Source organism: Panicum virgatum, chromosome 3N (genome assembly GCF_016808335.1).
Source record: "Panicum virgatum strain AP13 chromosome 3N, P.virgatum_v5, whole genome shotgun sequence".
NCBI classification, from domain to species: Eukaryota; Viridiplantae; Streptophyta; class Magnoliopsida; order Poales; family Poaceae; genus Panicum; species Panicum virgatum.
In genome coordinates, this window is record NC_053147.1 from 61,520,214 (window position 1) to 61,538,579 (window position 18,366).

The 18,366-nt window shown below is 44.1% G+C and overlaps 2 protein-coding genes across 5 annotated transcripts; both read left to right on the plus strand.

Annotated features, from left to right (window-relative positions):
• Positions 1-438: 438 nt before the first annotated feature.
• Positions 439-6,487, plus strand: LOC120666503 (disease resistance protein RGA5-like). Of its 4 annotated transcripts, none has more exons than XM_039946357.1 (3): positions 439-657; positions 1,969-2,791; positions 3,605-6,487. In XM_039946357.1, the coding sequence occupies exons 2-3, from the start codon at positions 1,980-1,982 to the stop codon at positions 5,532-5,534; spliced, it is 2,742 nt and encodes a 913-aa protein (XP_039802291.1). In that variant the 5' UTR covers positions 439-657; positions 1,969-1,979; the 3' UTR covers positions 5,535-6,487. The 4 variants fall into 4 exon arrangements, with proteins under 4 accessions (XP_039802291.1, XP_039802290.1, XP_039802292.1 ...); XM_039946356.1 differs by having other exon boundaries at positions 440-657; positions 1,949-2,791; XM_039946358.1 differs by having other exon boundaries at positions 440-657; positions 1,980-2,791.
• Positions 6,488-13,595: 7,108 nt separating this feature from the next.
• On the plus strand, positions 13,596-15,814 carry LOC120663647. The gene is made up of 3 exons (XM_039942529.1): positions 13,596-13,663; positions 14,027-15,363; positions 15,470-15,814. The coding sequence occupies exons 1-3, from the start codon at positions 13,607-13,609 to the stop codon at positions 15,711-15,713; spliced, it is 1,638 nt and encodes a 545-aa protein (XP_039798463.1). The 5' UTR covers positions 13,596-13,606; the 3' UTR covers positions 15,714-15,814.
• The last annotated feature ends 2,552 nt before the right edge of the window (positions 15,815-18,366 follow it).

Consider the following 18,366-nt stretch of genomic DNA (forward strand, 5'->3'; position numbering starts at 1 on the left):
AACAAATATATAAAAGTTCATTATGATTGTTAATAATGTTTTTTACATTTGGATTTAGCTGCATTAATCCACATCATCAATTTGCATTATTTATATTTAAGCTATAAAATTCTCAATATTGATTACACACTAGTTTTTACATGTTGAGTTTGGGTATCTAAAAGCGATAATACATCATATTTTCTAAAAAAAAAGTAGTTTTATAGTCAGACACTCCAAATAAAATGTTTAGCTTTGATAACCTCCAAAACAACATTCCTGGATGACTAGAGATTTTTTTTTTAAAAAAACGGAGAGTCTATTTCTGATACAGGTTCATACACTCTCTCAGAAATCAGAAATGTTGAATTAAAAGGAAAGAAATCAGAAATGTTTCAGTCCGCAAAGTCGGCCGTGGAACTTTTCGCCCCTGCTAGAACGCCCTCCCCACACGCTGTCAAAGAAAACCTCCTCTTCTACGCTACGCTAACACCGGTCTCCACAACCACAAGCCGACGCCTCCGCCCCCTTCCGCCCTTCGCGGCATCTGCCGGCAGGCCACCTTCCCGCCGTTGGGAGGCTCCCGCTCTCCGCTCAGGCCGCCGCCCGGCCGTTGGCTTGCGGCTGCGCTCGCCTCCTGGGGCGCCGGCTCGTCCTGCCCCGCACCTCGCCGGTCCGGTCAGTGTCGATTGATTGCCGTTCGTTCGATTGCGAGGTAGTACCACTAGCTAGTTACGTGGTTGCCAATTGAAGGTTTGGAACTTGTGTTTTTTTTTGGAGGATTATCCTTTGATACTAGCATCTCAGGCGAGCTGTTCTTTTTTTTTCTTTTTTTTTGAGAGAGAGCGAGCTGTTCTAGTTTTTGGGGAGGATTGTCGTTTCATACTAGCATGTCACGCCAGCTGTTTTAATTTGGGGCTACGCTGTGTAGGTAACTGTGCTAAGGCTAATCCCAGTGCAAAATTTCAATACACGATTACCAAGAGTGACATATCATCAAAAGACTTTTGAAACTATAGATGAAATGGGCCTTCCCAATGCATAGTTTCATTTCACGATTTCAGGCGAGCCATTGCATTCAATTTCTATGAACGTGATTGGGTGAAATCAGATAAGATGAAATTCTCTAGCCCCCAATGCTAGTTTCATCAAGTTTCATAGTCTTGGTAGCATTGTAACCCAAGTTTCATCTAGATGAAACTCATTTCTTCTCTCTCTTCATAAATTTCTTGCCATATCATCATTTTTGCTTATGTGGCACCTCATTTAACGTGCATGAAACCTCTATGAAACTTTGCACTGGGATTAGCCTAAGCATTTACCTTTCCTCTCGGTGATCCCTTTTGTTGAAATTAATCTAACCAATTATGCGTTTATCTGCCCATTACTTATTACTGTCATGCACCATAATTCCTATCTCGCAAGTTTTATGGTGAGTAAATGTGTTACTCTCTATCTAAAAAGGAAAGTGTTACTGTTGTGCACTGGTGTGGTGGAGCTTGAACATGATTTAGTTCTTGCACTAGTAGGTGACCAGCTTCTGTTCATAGCTTAGGAGGCCGCCGCCGGTCTCACCTGCCTTGCGGGACTGAAGCATGCGTGGCATTTGGAAGATTAATCGGATCCGTTCGGTTGTCATGAGTAATGAGTTGAAAAAATTCTGATAACAGCACCTTTTTGCGTTAAGTCATGCACGATTTGGGATTTGGCACATTTGGGTGACCATGCCATATGCTGTTGTTTGTTTACAGTATTATTATTAGTATTTCACGGTTCACGCTTGCAAGTGAAATTGGTCCTTTCCTAGTTATATTTGGCTCTCTTGTTATGCTTACACAGGCTCCAAGTGCTGCATTTTTTTTCATCATAATGCATCTTTAAAAAAAAAGATTATGGCATAAAAAACATTATCCCAGAAGCTACATTTCTTCACCATGCACCTTACACTATAATTTTCTATGGCATTCAGGATTGCTAAACCCATATCAGTCTTTCAACAGATGGCGAGCGCCTTGACAGGGGTGATGACATCTGTCATCAGCAAGCTTACAGTGCTGCTTGGACAGGAGTACACAAAGCTGACAGGTGTCCACAGAGAGGTGAACTTTATGAAGGATGAGCTGAGCAGCATAAACGCCCTCCTTCAGAGGCTAGCAGAGGTGGACAGTGACCTTGATGTGCAGACAAAGGAGTGGAGGCGGCAAGTGCAGGAGATGTCTTATGACATAGAGGATTGTATCGACGACTTTATGCATCGCATTGGCCACAATGGCATGGCTGATTCTGCAGGGCTAGTCAGTAAGGTGGTTCAACAGCTTAAGTCACTGAGAGCGCGCCATCAAATCGCCAGCCGAATCCAGGATCTCAAGGCACGTGTTGAAGATGCTAGCAAGCGCCGCATGAGGTACAAGCTTGATGAGTGTGCCTTCCAATCTAGGACCACGACTTCCATCGATCCTCGTTTGCCTTCACTCTATGCTGAGCCGGAAGGGCTTGTCGGTATTGACAAGCCGAGGGATGATCTTGTAAGGCTGCTAATGCAGGGGGAGGAAGCATCAGTGCAGAAACTGAAGGTGATATCTGTTGTGGGGCCTGGGGGTCTTGGTAAAACCACACTCGCAAATGAGGTTTACCATAAACTGGAAGGCCAGTTCCAGTGTCGAGCTTTTGTTTCTCTGTCACAGCAACCTGATGTAAAGAAGATATTGAGAAACATACTCTATCAAGTCAGCCAGATGGAGTATGATAACATGAAAATATGGGATGAGGAGAAATTCATTAATGCAATCCGAGATTTCCTACGGAGAAAAAGGTAAGTTTGCGAATTTAATGGTTGGCAACTAGTTATTGGTGCCATAACCTCTTTTGATCAATATCTGTGCCTAGTAATAAAAAAATCAATTTTATTACCTGGATGCATGTAGATAAGCCATTCTATCCATTTGCTGTTCAATTAAAACAATTACAGAATTTGTGGATTCTTATGTGCTTCTAGAACTGTATGCGTCTATTAGTAGTTCCTTAATTCATGCATTTCAGATTGTTTTAGGGCTTTCGAGTTTTGTTTCAAGTAATATGATTTAACCACTGCAAAATGATAAATTCACATTTTCATTTCTTTCCATAGTAAACACTTATTGTGTATGCTTATGTATGATATACTGCTAATTACGGGAGTTGCTACCTAATATGGCGGTACCTCACAACATAGAAATTGTATGACCCTAAAACCTGTGGTTAGCATTACTAGCCAAAAAAATCTGGTATTTACTGCAACACCATAAAATGGTAAACCAATGGATTTTGGGAAATTTGTTCAGGGAGAAATTTAGAAGACAAGTGTTTCTGTCCTTCATAAACAGAGAATCATAGATACACCCCATAGATCAGCTGATCAGCGCCCACTTGTTTTAATAATCTTTGTAATTGTTATCTATCGAGTGCAGAAGCATTTTTCATTTTTTCCCCTACACATATCGATAATTTGGCTTCTTAATATATTGATACTCAACTCTCCTGCGTGTTCGAGAAAAATAATCTACAATTTGGCATTTTAAATTAAGCCAATGTGGCTTTTAATTTTTCTGCAGCACTTCCTAATTCGTAGATTGGATGCACTTGGTAGGTACTTAATTGTTATTGATGATATATGGAGTACTCAAGCTTGGAAGGCTATTAAATGTGCTTTGTATGAGAACAATTGTGGAAGCAGAATTATGACGACAACCCGCATTGTTTCTATAGCCAAGTCATGTTGCTTTCCCCACCATGACCATGTCTATGAAATAATGCCTCTCAGTGCACATAACTCTAAAAGTCTACTTGCCAAGCGCATCTTTGGCTCAGAAGATACATGCCCTCCTCAATTGGAAGAAATTTCCATCAAAATTTTGGGAAAATGTAAGGGTGTGCCATTGGCCATTGTTACAATAGCTAGCGTATTAGCTAATAAAGCCAGCACGAAAGAAGAATGGGACAGCGTGCATAACTCAATTGGTTCAACACTGGAAAAGGATCCTGATGTGGAAGAAATGAGAAAGATATTATCCCTTAGCTACGATGAGCTCCCCCATCATTTGAAGACATGTTTATTATATCTAAGTATATTTCCAGAAGATTATGAGATTGACATGGATCAGGTTGTGGGAAGGTGGATCGCTGAAGGATTCATTAATACAGGTGGTGGACAAGATTTGGAGGAAATTGGAAAGTGCCATTTTAATGATCTTATTAACAGAAGCATGATTCTGCCAGTAAAGATTAAATATGATGGTCAAGTTGTTTCATGCCGGGTCCATGATATGATTCTTGATCTCCTTATATCCAAGTCAATTGAAGAAAACTTTGCCACTTTTATTGGTGGAAAAAATCAGAAACTAGTGCTTCAAGGTAAGGCCCGCCGTCTGTCTCTCAACTATTATTTCTATGAGGACGCCTTGGTTCCGTCAACAACGATCATTTCCCAATGCCGATCACTCAGTATGTTCGGGTATTCTGAACAGATGCCTTCTCTTTCAAAATTTCGAGCTCTTCGTGTACTTGGTATAGAAAATGGTGAGGAGATGGAACAGAAGTATTTTGAGCAAATAGGGGCGCTTCATCAGTTGAAATACTTGCGGCTCAATCTAAGAAGCATCACTTCACTACCTGAACAGCTAGGAGAACTACAACATTTGCGGACATTGGACCTTGGAGAGACTAAGATTAAAAAATTGCCTAAAAGTATTGTTCAACTGCAAAATTTAACATGCTTGCGCATCAATAATCTGGAATTACCTGAAGAAATTGGGAATTTGCATGCTCTGCAGGAGCTATCGGTTATCAAAATCAACCAAAATAGCTTAGCCTCTTCTTTGCTGGGGCTTGGAAGTCTAATTAATCTAAGGATCCTTGGGCTATGCTGGTGCATTGTCAACACACACCCTGATAGCAAAGCTTTTGTTGACAACTTGCTCTCATCACTCCGCAAACTTGTCAGAGTCAACCTTCGCTGTCTGTACATTCAGAGTTATTATGGCTATTCCATAGAATTTTTGTTGGATTCTTGGTTCCCCATCCCTCATCTCCTCCAAACGTTTGCCATGGGCATGGAGTACTACTTTCCCAGGATTCCATTTTGGATTGCATCACTTGATAACCTCACCTACCTAGACATCAATATTGATCCACTAGGACAAAAGGCACTGGATGTTCTAGGAAATTTGCCTTCTTTGCTGTATCTCAGGGTGACATCAAAAGCAACAGCCTGCAAGGAAAAGCTCATCATAAGCACCAGCATGTTCTTATGCCTGAAGGAGTTCCACTTCACCTGCTGGAGCAGTGGGGTTCATCTGATGTTTGAAGCAGGGGCCATGATGAAGCTTGAGAAGCTGAGGATTCCATATGCAAGTGCTGATCTTTATTTCGGGTTCCAGCACCTCTCTTCCCTTAAGCATCTTGTAGCTGAGATCAATTGCAGTGGCATGACGGCTCAGGAAGTGCAGGCATTGGAGGAATCTATCAGAAGTGCCATTGATCTTCCAAACCGTCCCACCCTTGAAGTTCAAACATGGTAAACTATACAGCTGAACACAAGCTTGATTAGTATTCTCATCATATATACAATGGGTTCTGTTTTATGAAGGCCTACATCAGAGATTTGACATTCTAGGTCAAGGTTCTTTCCGTAGATCACAATCAATAAGAAAAATATCACAATACCAATTGGGGAACAATGAATAAGCCAAAACAATTTGGAGATCTGTGAATGAAGATGAGAGTATGTGCATCAAGTTACTCGCAATGAAATACGTTGATGGAGTTGGCTTCTTTCAGTTTGAATACTAGGAATCATCACAACTATTGCAGTGGCAGGGAGAACAATGTGGATTGGTACCAGATGAATAGAACATTAGAACTTGCCAGGTGATTAGTGGGAGAGAGCATAGGGTTTGGCATGATGCCTGGAGAGTTGATTGCCCCTTGAAAATTGATATCCAGATTTATTTTTGCTGAATGCTAGTTGGAGTTAGTGTTTGTGCAGAAGTTATAGCCATGGCTTTACTTCTAGGTGCATAAGCATTGCTGCGCAGACTGTTGCAAGAACTAGAATGCAAGCTGGCCGCTGCAGCAAGTTACAGTGCTTTCAAAATCAGGACCAGATGCCTTTGATCTAAAAGGAGTGGGATGAAGAAAAGCTCGCAAAGGAGGAAAGCTGGGCTGAAGAGACACACGCAAACGGCCGAAATTCATGTGTACGCAAACATTCCGTTTGGTGGTTGTCTAAGTTCTTTTTTTATTTCTCTTTGGATTCATAGCTTTCAATTTTCTTTTCTTACATATATTGGTTACAATACAAAGCTGAACTATGTCTGGTCAGTGTTGTCCAGCAGGGGAATTATGCATTGCCCATCTGTGCCACGTGGGATTGCCCCCAATTTTCTGACAAAGTTCACTAATCTTTCTCTAAAAAACATAAAACCGTTAGGAGGGTTGCCAAATTTATATTAATATAGAAGAAGTTCAGAAATCTTTGTAGCTGTTGCTGATTTGTTGTAAGAGAAAAATATTGCTAGCTGGCTGCTGGCTGGTGATTGATGCTGATTTAAAAGTGCTGAAGTCTACACATTGATTCAGCCAAAGTAGGATTTCCTCCTTTGAAAGAAGAGAGAAGGTTGACGTTATTTTTTCATGAATGTGGTCCGGTACTTCCATTTGAGTAACTCCTGAGTTCCTGAGCACATTGCCTAACTCTTCACTGCGGAAGTCAGGAAGACAAAGCCATGACCATTGCTCCAGGCCTCCAGCCGCCAGGTGTCCCTCTGATTATCAGTTTCAGCAACGACACTCCATGCCATCCACCATCGCTTCTTCACTCGCCCGGACAGAGTTTAAACTGCGCGCAGCTTATAAAGCAGTCAAGCAGACGGACCCAATCCCCCGGAATCCTGGAGAAGCCACGCACAGCCTGGAACGTGAAGTAGCTAAAGAAGCCACGAAGGCGAGGGGCCGATACAGCAAAAGCTCAAGGGATCACAACACTTGATCATGGATGAACATAGCGCATCCATTTCTTCCTTCCAGCACCTCTTACTCTTCTTGCACATAGCACTAGATCAATGCCCCTCAGTATTTCAATATCATCTACCGAGCACGAGATAAAAATAACAGCAACCTCAACCTGCAGCTGATGAGGAGATTTCGAGCAGCAATAAACCATTGCCAACTAAAAGAAATACACTTGCAGAACCGCAAATACACGTGGAGCAACGAGAGGAGGCGCCCGACGCTCGTTCATCTAGATAGGGTGTTCTGCAACGAGGGCTGGGATCTAACCTTCGAGAGTCATTCACTTCATGCTTTATCGTCTTCACACTCCGACCATTGCCCCGCTACTGCTAGCTCATCACAAGGGCTTTCTCAAGCCGACGCCTTTCAAGTTTGAAAATTTCTGGGTGAAACTCCCAGGCTTCCAGGATGTTGTGGCTCACACCTGGGCACAACCAACGTCGCACACGGAGCCTTTTCATCGGTTTGGCCACAAGCTTCATGTGACTGCAAAAGCCCTACGTAATTGGAGCAAAGCTTTAATCTCAGATGCCAAACTAAAGTTACACATGGCCCAAGAAGTCATCCTGAGGCTGGACATCGCTTAAGAATCTAGAGAACTCACGGATTCAGAACACCGTCTCCGGTGCAAGCTCAAGAAGCGCATTCTTGGCTGGGCAATAATCGAGAAGGCTAGGAAACGACAAAGCTCGCGAATCTCCTATCTCAAGGAAGGCGACGCCAACACCAAATTCTTTCATCTTAAGGCGGCCTCAAGAAGGCGAAAAAACTTCATTCAACGCCTGTGGAATGGACAGGGATGGGTTATTGCTCATCAAGAGAAGCAACAACTCATCCACGACCATTTCTCCTCTATTATGGCGGATCCGCCGATGCGTGCTCGGGACTTCAACTGGGATGCCCTTGGCCTGCCTTCGGTCAACCTCGCTGCTTTGGACGACCCCTTCTCTGAGCATGAGGTCCTGACTGCCATTAAACAACTGCCACACGACAAGGCTCCGGGGCCGGATTGTTTCACGGGCTGCTTCTTCAAAGAATGCTGGAACTTAATCAAGCACGACCTTCTAGCGGCGATCAATTACTTCCACATGGGACGATGTGCAAACCTCAACCTGCTAAACAAAGCAAATATCGTCCTCATTCCAAAAAAAAAGAGGAGGTTGAGTCCATCTCGGATTTCAGGCCGATCAGCCTCATCCACGCCTTTGCAAAAATTATTAGCAAGATCCTTGCTCTCCGGCTTGCACCGAAAATGCAGGAACTCATAGCTACTTGCCAAAGCGCCTTTATTAAAGGAAGAAGCATACACGACAACTTCCTCTATGTCAGGAACTTAGCACAACGCTTCCACCGGAGCGGGACACCTTCACTGCTTTTCAAGCTTGACATCTCCAAAGCCTTCGACTCAGTACGCTGGTATTACTTGCTCTCCCTGATGCAGCATAGAGGCTTCCCCCAGCATTGGATAAACTAGATAGCAGCGATTCTTTCCACATCTACTTCATCAATTTTGGTCAACGGAACTCCCACCGAACACATCCAGCACGGTCGCAGCCTGCGGCAGGGGGGGACCCCTTCTCCCCACTTCTATCCATCCTTGCATTCGACCCACTGCACCGGCTGCTTCTAAAGGCCACAGAGCTAAAATTACTACAAAAGCTCCGAGGAAGGGCCGCCCGTTTCAAGATCTCCATGTATGCTGATAATGCAATGATCTTCATAAAGCCAGCTGGAAGGGACATCAATAACTTGGCGCTCATCCTCAAGAACTTTGGCGAAGTCATTGGCCTTACGACGAACTTATTGAAAACAAGCGTTACACCGATCAGTTGTGAGGGCATGAACCTGGATGACATTCTGGCTGGATTCCCTGTCGTGTGCACTAGTTTCCCTACAAAATACCTGGGGCTACCACTCACTATAAGGAGACTGTGAAAATCTGATTTTCAACCGCTGCTGGAAAAGGCAACTTCCAAGTTAGCGGGCTAGCACAGGTGACATCTTACTCAGGCTGGTCGAGTCTGTCTGACAAAATCAGTGCTTTCTTCACTGCCTGTCTACCTACTATCAGTGCTGAAAGCGCCCAAGGATATCCTAGACAAGCTTGACAAAGCACGAAAAAAGTGATGGCCTTCTCTTCGCGGCATGCACGGCAATTTCAGTCAGTGATGGTAACAGGACGAGTTTCTGGCACTCAGGATGGCTGCAGGCCAAAAGACATAGCGCCTAACCTTTTCAAAATTACCCGTCCGAAGAATAGAACAGTGGCAGCCGCACTACAGCGTCATACTTGGATACGCGACATACGCAGAGCAGAGGGCTTGCGCTTGTCCAAGTCCACGAATTTTTCCGGCTATGGGGGATGCTTCGGAACGTACAGCTAAATCAAAATCAGGAAGATCAGATCAAGTGGAAGCTCACGAAGACTGGAGAATACACTGCGGCTTCAGCTTATAAAGCACAATTTATTGCAATGTCAATGTGCCAAAAGTACAAAGGATCTGGAAGGCTTGGGCGCCGCCCAAATGTAAATTCTTTGCCTGGCTGGTGACTCAAAACCGAGTGTGACTTCGGACAGGCTACAACGTAGGGGATGGCCGCACAATCCCTCCTGTCCTCTCTGTCGAAGTGCCCCTGAGACCGCTTTTCACCTTCTGGTAGAGTGCCGTGTCACAAGAAGAGTGTGGAGCCTAGTTGCGTCTTGGACGGCACAGCCCGCTCTGTGCCCGCAGCAGTGGAGGCCGAGTGAGGACACTCTACAATGGTGGACCAACATCACTTCAAGTGAACACATCCCACGGAAAGCAATTCTTTCCCTCCAACATCACTTCAAGTGAACACGTCCCACGGAAAGCAATTCTTTCCCTCTCCCTCTTGATTATCTGGGAGATCTGGTGTGAGAGGAACGCCAGAATTTTTAGGAAGCAGGAAAAGTCAGCCCTAGGGCTTTTCTCCAAAATAAAGAATGAGGCTGCAGCTTGGGCTCTTGCTGGAGCTAAACATCTAGAGTCACTAATACGGAGAGAGTAATCCTTTTTTGCTTTTCTTTCCGGTTAGCCGGATGTACTCTTCTTCTTTATCAATGAAATAGGCACAATCTCGTGCCCGTTCGTTCAAAAGAAAATGCCCCTCGATATTTCAGTTCTGGTTAAAATCCACATTTAGTTTGGCCTGAACCTTTCTTGAGTGAAACTTTACTTGAATGTCAGTAGTTTTTGCAATTGCAAAAATGCTTCTAGTAGATTCCTATAAACAACTTATACCAATTTTATTCATAGCACGCACGGGTATATTTGTCTATATATAATAAGGTAATGACTTACATCCGGTCGGCTGCACGATTGCCCAACTTTATGGCCGTTTCGATCCACCGTTCGCACACCATCGAATGGCCGCACGGTTGCCCGAGGGCGTGCGTCGCTCCTGACCGTACGGGCCCACAAAGGAGCGTGGCGACATCAGTTTTGTTAATTTATTCAAAACATTGGGACGCGCGCCTCTTCATTTCATTACCTCCGCTCTCTCTCTAGGGTTCGTCTCTCTCTCTCTCCTCTTCCCCTCGATTCCATCCACCGGCGCATCCTTCTCCCATGGCGACCAGCTGAATCCGGTCGCCACCCACGGCATACATCCGGCGAGGTGATCCCCCCAAAGCCCATCAACCTTGTTGCTTTCTCGCCCGTAGTTTTTTCTCTGATTTGCTCTGTTTTTTTGTTCCATTGATGCGCCGATCAGCGAGGAGGGGTGGGGGGATCCCTCTGCGTGCTGCGGGCTGGGGGAATCGCAGGTCAGGCTTAGGTGAGTATTCTCTCCCACCTCTCGCGGTGCGCGCATCGCATCCTGCCGTGCACGCCCCTGAAATTTTGCTCTGATTTTTGCTTCTGATTTGCGTTTTGTTGATCCATCGTCGCGCTGGCCAGCGATTTTTTGTGGCGGGATCCCTCGGGGTGTTTGTGGGCATACGCGCATGGTGCGTCAAGATGACAATGGGTACCCGAAACCCGATTACCCGACGGGTTTTACCCAATAAGAGAACGGGTATGGAATAAATTTGCTACCCGTGGGTACGTTATTGGGTAAAATTCTATACCCATCTGGTATAGCGGGTACGGGTATGGATGTATACTACCCATACCCGCCTACCCGCGGGTAAAAATACCCGTAGGAAAAAAAGAAGACAGCTTAAGTGCCTAGCCTATTTTAGCCCATACAGCCCATAAATTTGGCTCAACACCAATTAACCCTCCTAGTATATATAATATTGAACTCTTCCTCAAACCCTAACCCTATCCATTCTCACCCGGCCACCCCACCCCAGCCACCGCACAAACCCAGGTGGCCAGGCCCGACCGGCGCACCGCTAGTCCGCCACCGCGCACAGCTGTGCGCGGCGCGACTCGCGGTGGCAGGCGCAGGCGCGCAGCCTTGCCCTGCCCGGCTGCCCTGCCCCTCAGCCGGCTCGCTGCCTCTCTGTGCTCACTGCTCGCTGACTCTGTGCTCGCCGGCTCCTGCGCATCGGAAGCTCGAAGCTATGGTGGAGATGCTACATGCTGATGTTACTGCTGATTTTAAGCTTGCTGGAATGAGCCAATGAGCCATCTGCCTTACTTCTATTAGCTAGCTTGTTGCAATAAGCTTGGAATGATTTATTTTTTATGGAATGCTTGATATATTTATGTAATTTTTGGGTAAGCTTTCGGGTGTGGGTTACCCGTCGGGTACGAATTACCCGGCGGGTGCGGGTATGGAAATATTTTCCTACCCATGTGTGGGTACGGGTAACCTGACGGGTAAAATTTATCCCTTGCGGGTGCGGGTATGGGTGGCCATTGCCCGTCGGGTATGTACCCGTTGCCATCTCTAATGGTGCGGGAAGCGTGGATCAGGCCAAGGTGAGTCTTCTCTCTGCAACCTTTTGTATGCATGTTGGATTCAGGCGAGGGGTAGTTGCGAATGTGGGTTTCCATTCATAGTTCTATGGTGTTGCTTACATTGATAGGTGAGAATGTGATATAAGCTGTGCGTGTGCCCCCAGCGCGCCCATGTTTTTGATGTGTTTTAGTGCACCACCACTTGTGGTCATCTATAATCAGGGGGGTGGAAAGCACATGTTCATAATCAGGGGTGATTAGAAGCATGGATTACCAACAACAGGACCCAGATTTTTGCTATGGCGTGTGTTGGGGGTTGTGGGGCTAGAAGCAGATTTTTGTACATTGGCAATAATATGATCTTACATAGGCAATAATATTATCTGATTCAAGCAATAATATTATATGATTCAAGCAATAATATTATATGATTCAGGCAATAATGTGTGTGGGGGGTAGGTTTAGGCAATATTATTATATGCATTAGGCAATAATATGAACTTATACTGGGCAATAACATGATATGTTACCTAGAAGGACACACACACTTTTTCCACTTTTTTCTGCAGTTATGATATTTTTTCTGGAGATGAGTTTATGATATAGTCTTTTCTTTTGCACAGTTTTTTTCTACTTCTCTTATTTTTGTCACAATGCCGAGAGGGCAGAAGCAGCAGCAAAGATGCCTGCCATTGTGGATGAGGTATTTTTCGACCCCCACCCCCCTACCCCCTGTCGATAAGGATCATCCACAACTTTTTTTTCTCCCACACTGATATGCCATACATTTTTTTAAAAGGTACGAAGGCATAGAGCATTGCCTTCTAGGCTGTTCAAGCTTTATAGTACCATGTCGAAGGAGCAGAGGGATATGATAGATGGTGTCAATTTTGGCGGACTACTGAAGATCGCCTGCCCAACAGTGCCAGCAGATCTCGCCAATTGGCTTATGGTGGGCTGTTTTGACCCTAAGTCATCAGAGCTCATGCTCCCTGGAAGGGGAAGGATCTCGGTGACAGCAGAATCTGTGGCTGATATTTTTGACCTACCAAATGGGGGCGGTGAAGTGAAGTATGAGCTTGATGTCCAAGCTATCAACTTTATACAGAGCAAGTATGATCTTGATGGTTCAGCACCCAAAATCGAAGAAATTATGAATAGGATCAAGGGAAATAAGTTTGCAGATGAGGATTTTTTGAGGTCCTGGTTGATGATTGCTGTATCAACATTCTTGTGCCCTTCAACTAGTCTGGGTATCAGTCCAAGGTGCTACCCACCATTACTTGATCTTTCAAGCATCAAGAATTTGAATTGGTGCAAGTTTGTCATTGACCAGCTACAGGATGCTGCACGAAACTTAAACAAGAAACATTTAGTGCGGGGTTGTGTTTTTCTACTTGTGGTATGTTTTTATATTTTACCCCCCATGATCCTTTTTTTTTATCCCACCTGTTATTTGATAACACCCCTCCATTTTTTTTTGTCAGATTCTTTATGTTGACTCATTAGCGGTTGATAATGTACAAATCAGCACTACACCGCCTAGCTTTGCTGCATGGACGAGGGAACATTTGGATCAGGTGATCAAGCTGGACAGGAATAATGATGGCTCATTTGGCAAACTTAAGGTACCTCAATTTTTTACTTGCTTATTTTGTTGTCAGATCAAACAGTCAGGCCGTTCAGTCATCCAGAATTCACTTTTCAACATGGATGATATATGCAGATTTGTAGCATCAAAGGCTCCACAACAGATGCCATCAGAGGTTAGGCATCCTATCCATTCAAAAAGCAATTATACCATTTTTCATTGGCAATTATACTTATGCATTATAGCATCTTTTATAACTTCGATAAGCAATTTTTAGTGACACAAGTATTACTGGTTCATCTCTAGGCAAAATAAATATAGTAACTAGGCAATTATACTTATGCATTGTAGCATCGTTTTTGACTTTGATTAGCGATTTTTAACGATACAAGTATCACTGGTCCTCTAGGCAAAATAAATATAGCAATTAGACTATAATATTATTTTTTTTAGATAACATGTTTCATAATGACACAAGTTTTTTTTAGATAGGCAATTATACTTATGCTTTTTTTGTGATTTTCTCTTTGTACTGCAGAAGAAGAGGATGATATCAGAAGCTGTATCAAAGGTTTTAAGCGGAGTCACCGACTTGCTGGGTGGATTTATACAAGACATTGCTGCAGCAGAATATGCCCCTGAACCAATCTTGAGAAGATCGAAGCGGAGGAGGGGAACTAACAACCGCCAAACTGCTGATGATGATGAAGATTCAGATGGGCCTGATCCAGACTATGCTGAAGACACAGAAGAGCAAAACAGTAGCACTAAAGATGACGGTTCAGACCCGGAAGATGACAACAATTCAGATCCGGAAGATGACGGTTCAGATCCGGAACTTGAGAATAAAGAGGATGGAGAAGATGCCGAGGACCCTGAAGATTTAGTCCCCCTCGTAACTCGGTTAAAGAGGCCGCAATCATCTGCAAGGAAACCTGATACCGGAAGCGCAGCAACTTGCAATGACATCATTGTCAATGGCAACACAACAGCTGTAGCTGCTGGCCACCCAGATAAGGTCCAAGACAAATTGTACAACAGGCGGTCAAGGCTAAGGCTGCCAGCCAAGGCAACAGCCACACAACAGACCAGCAACAAGATTTTGGATGCTGGGTGCAGTTCCAAGGACATCAACATTGCCAATGTTTCTGTACAGCATGGGGATAACTTGATGGCTGAAGGGAGCAGCTACAGGGAGACAAATACTGATCATTGTGCTGCTAAGCAAGCAATAAAGATTATGGGTGCAGGAAGCAGTTCTAGGGAGGGAAGTGCTACCAAAAAGAGCAGTTGGGACTTTCCTGTTCCTGACTGTGATATCATGAAGTTCATTGAGGAACCAACACCACCAAAACAAGCTGAAGAAGCAAGGAGCGCAGATTCAGTGTCTGCATGGTCCCTGGACGGATATGATGAAGCTGTGTATGATTCATGGGAGGCAGAGGCTATTAGGATCTCTAATGAAACAAAGGCAAATAAGAATCAATCCCAAAAATCATGTGGCATTCTGCAAGGATCTAGTGACAGCAAGGAAGCACCGGGCACTCTGCAAGGTTCCAGTGATAGGAAGGAAGCACCCAAAATCAACAAATCTGAAGTTATAGTCATAGAAGCAGCAACTTCACAAGGTGAGGCAACTCTGCAAGAAACAAAGAAAAATTATAATGCAACAGCAGAACCGGGTTCAGGAGAAAAGTCCATCACACCTGCTTATGCACCCCCACGGATGAGGGACCTCAAGACTGCTGCTGTACTACAGTCTCCTTTCGTCAATATTGGAAAGAAGATGTCAGTCAAATGCAGCAAAGATGTCTTGAGAGTATACAATGCTGTTTGTTTGTGCTCGGGAAGGTCCACACGGTCAAAACAAAGGGAGTAAGTACATCTCGTGCACCTCCACTACATTTTTCTTTTTTTTTCAAGCTCATTTCTCCTTTTGTGTCTGGTTTTCATTTATTTTTTGTTTTTTTTCATTCCGCAGTGCAGTCATCATCAACTACTTATTCACATACGCTACCTGGGGGCACCTTGCTGATTCAGCAAAACCTGGTGGAAAGCTACTTAATACCATCGCAGAGGTTGGTATATATGCAATGAATGGCAAGAAGACAAGAGGTGCAACCAAACGTATAATGCCACTTCACATTTCAGTGAGCCCCTTTCCCCCCTCTCATCCATGCGTGTCCATTTTTTTTATCAGTTTTTGTATAGCTAGCATTTTCTAAGTTGTCATTACCCTCCCTCCCCTCTCGAGAGGACATTACAGCAAAGAAATGATGGGAAAGCAGCTGCACTGAGACATGTTTTCGAAAAGAAAGAGAACCACTTGGACCACCGGCAAATGGTATGAACAAAAATCAACAACACAAATTTTATCCTGTGTTATTTTTCTCCTCTTTTTTTTTACTTTTTTTCTTTCCGCTCACTGTCCTGCTTTTATCGGTTAGTAATGCCCTCCTTTTCTTGTTGTGTGTGTGGCAAAACATACACAGGTTTTTTTCCTGTCTTGCAGAGGATGGATCGCAACGAACAAGAAATAGGGCACTATTTTCTGATCGTGCTCAACCTGCGCAATAACAGGTTTGAAGTCCTGGATTCCATGAGGTCAATGGAAGACAAATCGCTGGAAAGCTGCTGCATCACCATCACCATCGGAATAAAAAGGTTTGGGAGATGCACTACGCTGGCTCAAGTAAGGCAATCGGCGATTCAAGTCCAAAAACAGAAAAACAAGTATGTGTCTCCTCACAGCTCATCATCTTTCTTCCTTTTTGATTCCCACTTTTTTTCACACACCCCTACTGATTTTCTACATTTTTTGCCCCCTGTGGATGCAGCCATGATTGTGGATTTCATATGCTCATGCATTGCCAACACCGGGATGGCCGTTCTTCATGCATCCTCGAAGAAAAGGACATTCATGCAATCAGAATGGTATTCACACAGAAGTGGCTCAGATTTGAAGAAAATGACGCAGACTGGGAGAACATCTTAAACCTAAAATAGGTAAGTTTCTTGCATCCCAACATAAACTCTTCTCAGGTATAGCTTACAAGCATTTTAGGTATAGCATACAAGCATTTTAGGTATAGCTTACAGGCAGTTCATGTATAGTCTAAAAGCATTTTAGGTATAGCTTACAGGCAATTTAGGTATATCCTACAAGCATTTTACGTATAGCCTACAAGTATTTTAGGTATAGCATAAAATAATTTTAGGTAAAGCCTACAAGCATTTTCTGCAGCGATACGTTACAAAGTAGATATACCAAGACACATTTTTTCTCCTAAACAGTAGCTCCTCCATGTTCTGTTAGTTTTTCAACTTTCTGGGGGCATTTTGCAGCATTATGATCAGTGGATTTGCAAATGTTGCACTTGCTCTTTCTCTTCGATTGAGCATTCATCCCCTTCTTAAGCCTCTTCTCCATCCTGCGCCCTTTGACTATCGATCTCGGTGGGTTGCCTACGGTATCCAGCACTGCCCCTGCACCAGCAACACAGGCACATTATTTTTTCATGATATGTATAGCACAACTACAAGGCACTGCACTAGGGGTTCTATTTTATTTTTTTCATGTTCTTTTTATACCTGCTTGCATTGTTGGCAAAAAAAACATGTACTTTCAACATCAACCACACTAGGACCAGAATGCACTTCAGGATCAGGAGCAACAACACCTTGTGTGCTAGCAGCAGTATCATTAGCAAGAATTATAGACATATTAGGCACTCTAGAAGGCTCAGGGTTTGCAAGGACCTTCTTCTTGCCAGGCCTCCTCCGTTTTTTAATGCCATCCAGCTCAGAGTGCATCATTTTGATGTGATTGTCCACAAGAGTATAAGTTTCTTTTGAAAGACAACCATCAACAGCCAAAGCTGCAAATGCTGTAGACAGATTGGTGAACCACAAAGTTTTCTTATTGTTTAGGGGCATCCCACGGGCTATGAAATTAGCAGGCAAATGTGTGTTAGAATTAGCATCTTCATTCTCAGGAACAGCTTCTTGTGTCCACCTTTTTAGAATGTAGCGTTCAGGTATTGCCTTCACACCCAACCTTGTTAGTATCTTCATATGGAAACAAATAATCCCATCTCTATCAAATTTGCTGCATTCACAGTAATAGCTTCCCTCATCCTCAAGTGCAGTCACTAGATATGTCCTCTTGCCATATCCATAGACATAGTTGTTGTTATGGACTAGCAAAAATTGAAACTAGCCTTCAGGCTTCACATCATATTCAGCTATCTTTTCAAACTCTTTTGAGAACCTGTAGAATAGGTTTTTAGTGTACACAGTAGATGCGTGCTTCTCAATAGGGTATCTAGACCACCTTCTGTTGACGCAAGATTGGTCAACACACAAGCGCTAGAACGCGCGAATCGCAACGATCAGATCACCAACGAGAAGAACCGGCGACTGGTCAGACCGGTCGCGCCAACCAGTCAGACCGGTTGGACGCAGAAAGTCCCGCGAAAACCTAGAACCTCAAGCTTGGGAGGGACCCCGTCGGAGCTCAAAGATCTAGGGTTGTATTGAGGTCGGCAGGCCACTCAAGATGCCCTTGAACGCCGTCGAGATGAGCAAAGAACAGCAAATGGTTGGAAAAGCTAGGGTTTGGAGAAAAATAGGAAAATAGTAGATTGATTGATTCGATTGGGTAGAAGGACCTCAATCGGCTGTAGCCTTTATATTTAGGCCGGGGGAGTCATACCCTTCCAAATTGAGTTACAAATGGATTCCAAATTACAATCCCTAACTCTACTCAGACTGCAGGCCCAGACCGGTCTGACCGGTCGGCCCAACCGGTCTGACCGGTCGGCCTTCGGCATTGCCAATTTTGGCTGCCAACATATACCCCCTGCTTTTTAGTGAGCT

What these genes read in the sequence shown, in the direction of transcription:
- LOC120663647 (XM_039942529.1), top strand. Translation starts at nt 13,607, where the DNA reads ATGGATGATATATGCAGATTTGTAGCATCAAAGGCTCCACAACAGATG. An exon ending in CACAACAGATGCCATCAGAG is followed by an intron (nt 13,664 to 14,026) that starts GTTAGGCATCCT and finishes TTTGTACTGCAG; the next exon opens with AAGAAGAGGATGATATCAGA. An exon ending in ACACGGTCAAAACAAAGGGA is followed by an intron (nt 15,364 to 15,469) that starts GTAAGTACATCT and finishes TTCATTCCGCAG; the next exon opens with TGCAGTCATCATCAACTACT.
- LOC120666503 (XM_039946355.1), top strand. Translation starts at nt 1,938, where the DNA reads ATGGCATTCAGGATTGCTAAACCCATATCAGTCTTTCAACAGATGGCG. An exon ending in GATTTCCTACGGAGAAAAAG is followed by an intron (nt 2,792 to 3,604) that starts GTAAGTTTGCGA and finishes TGCACTTGGTAG; the next exon opens with GTACTTAATTGTTATTGATG.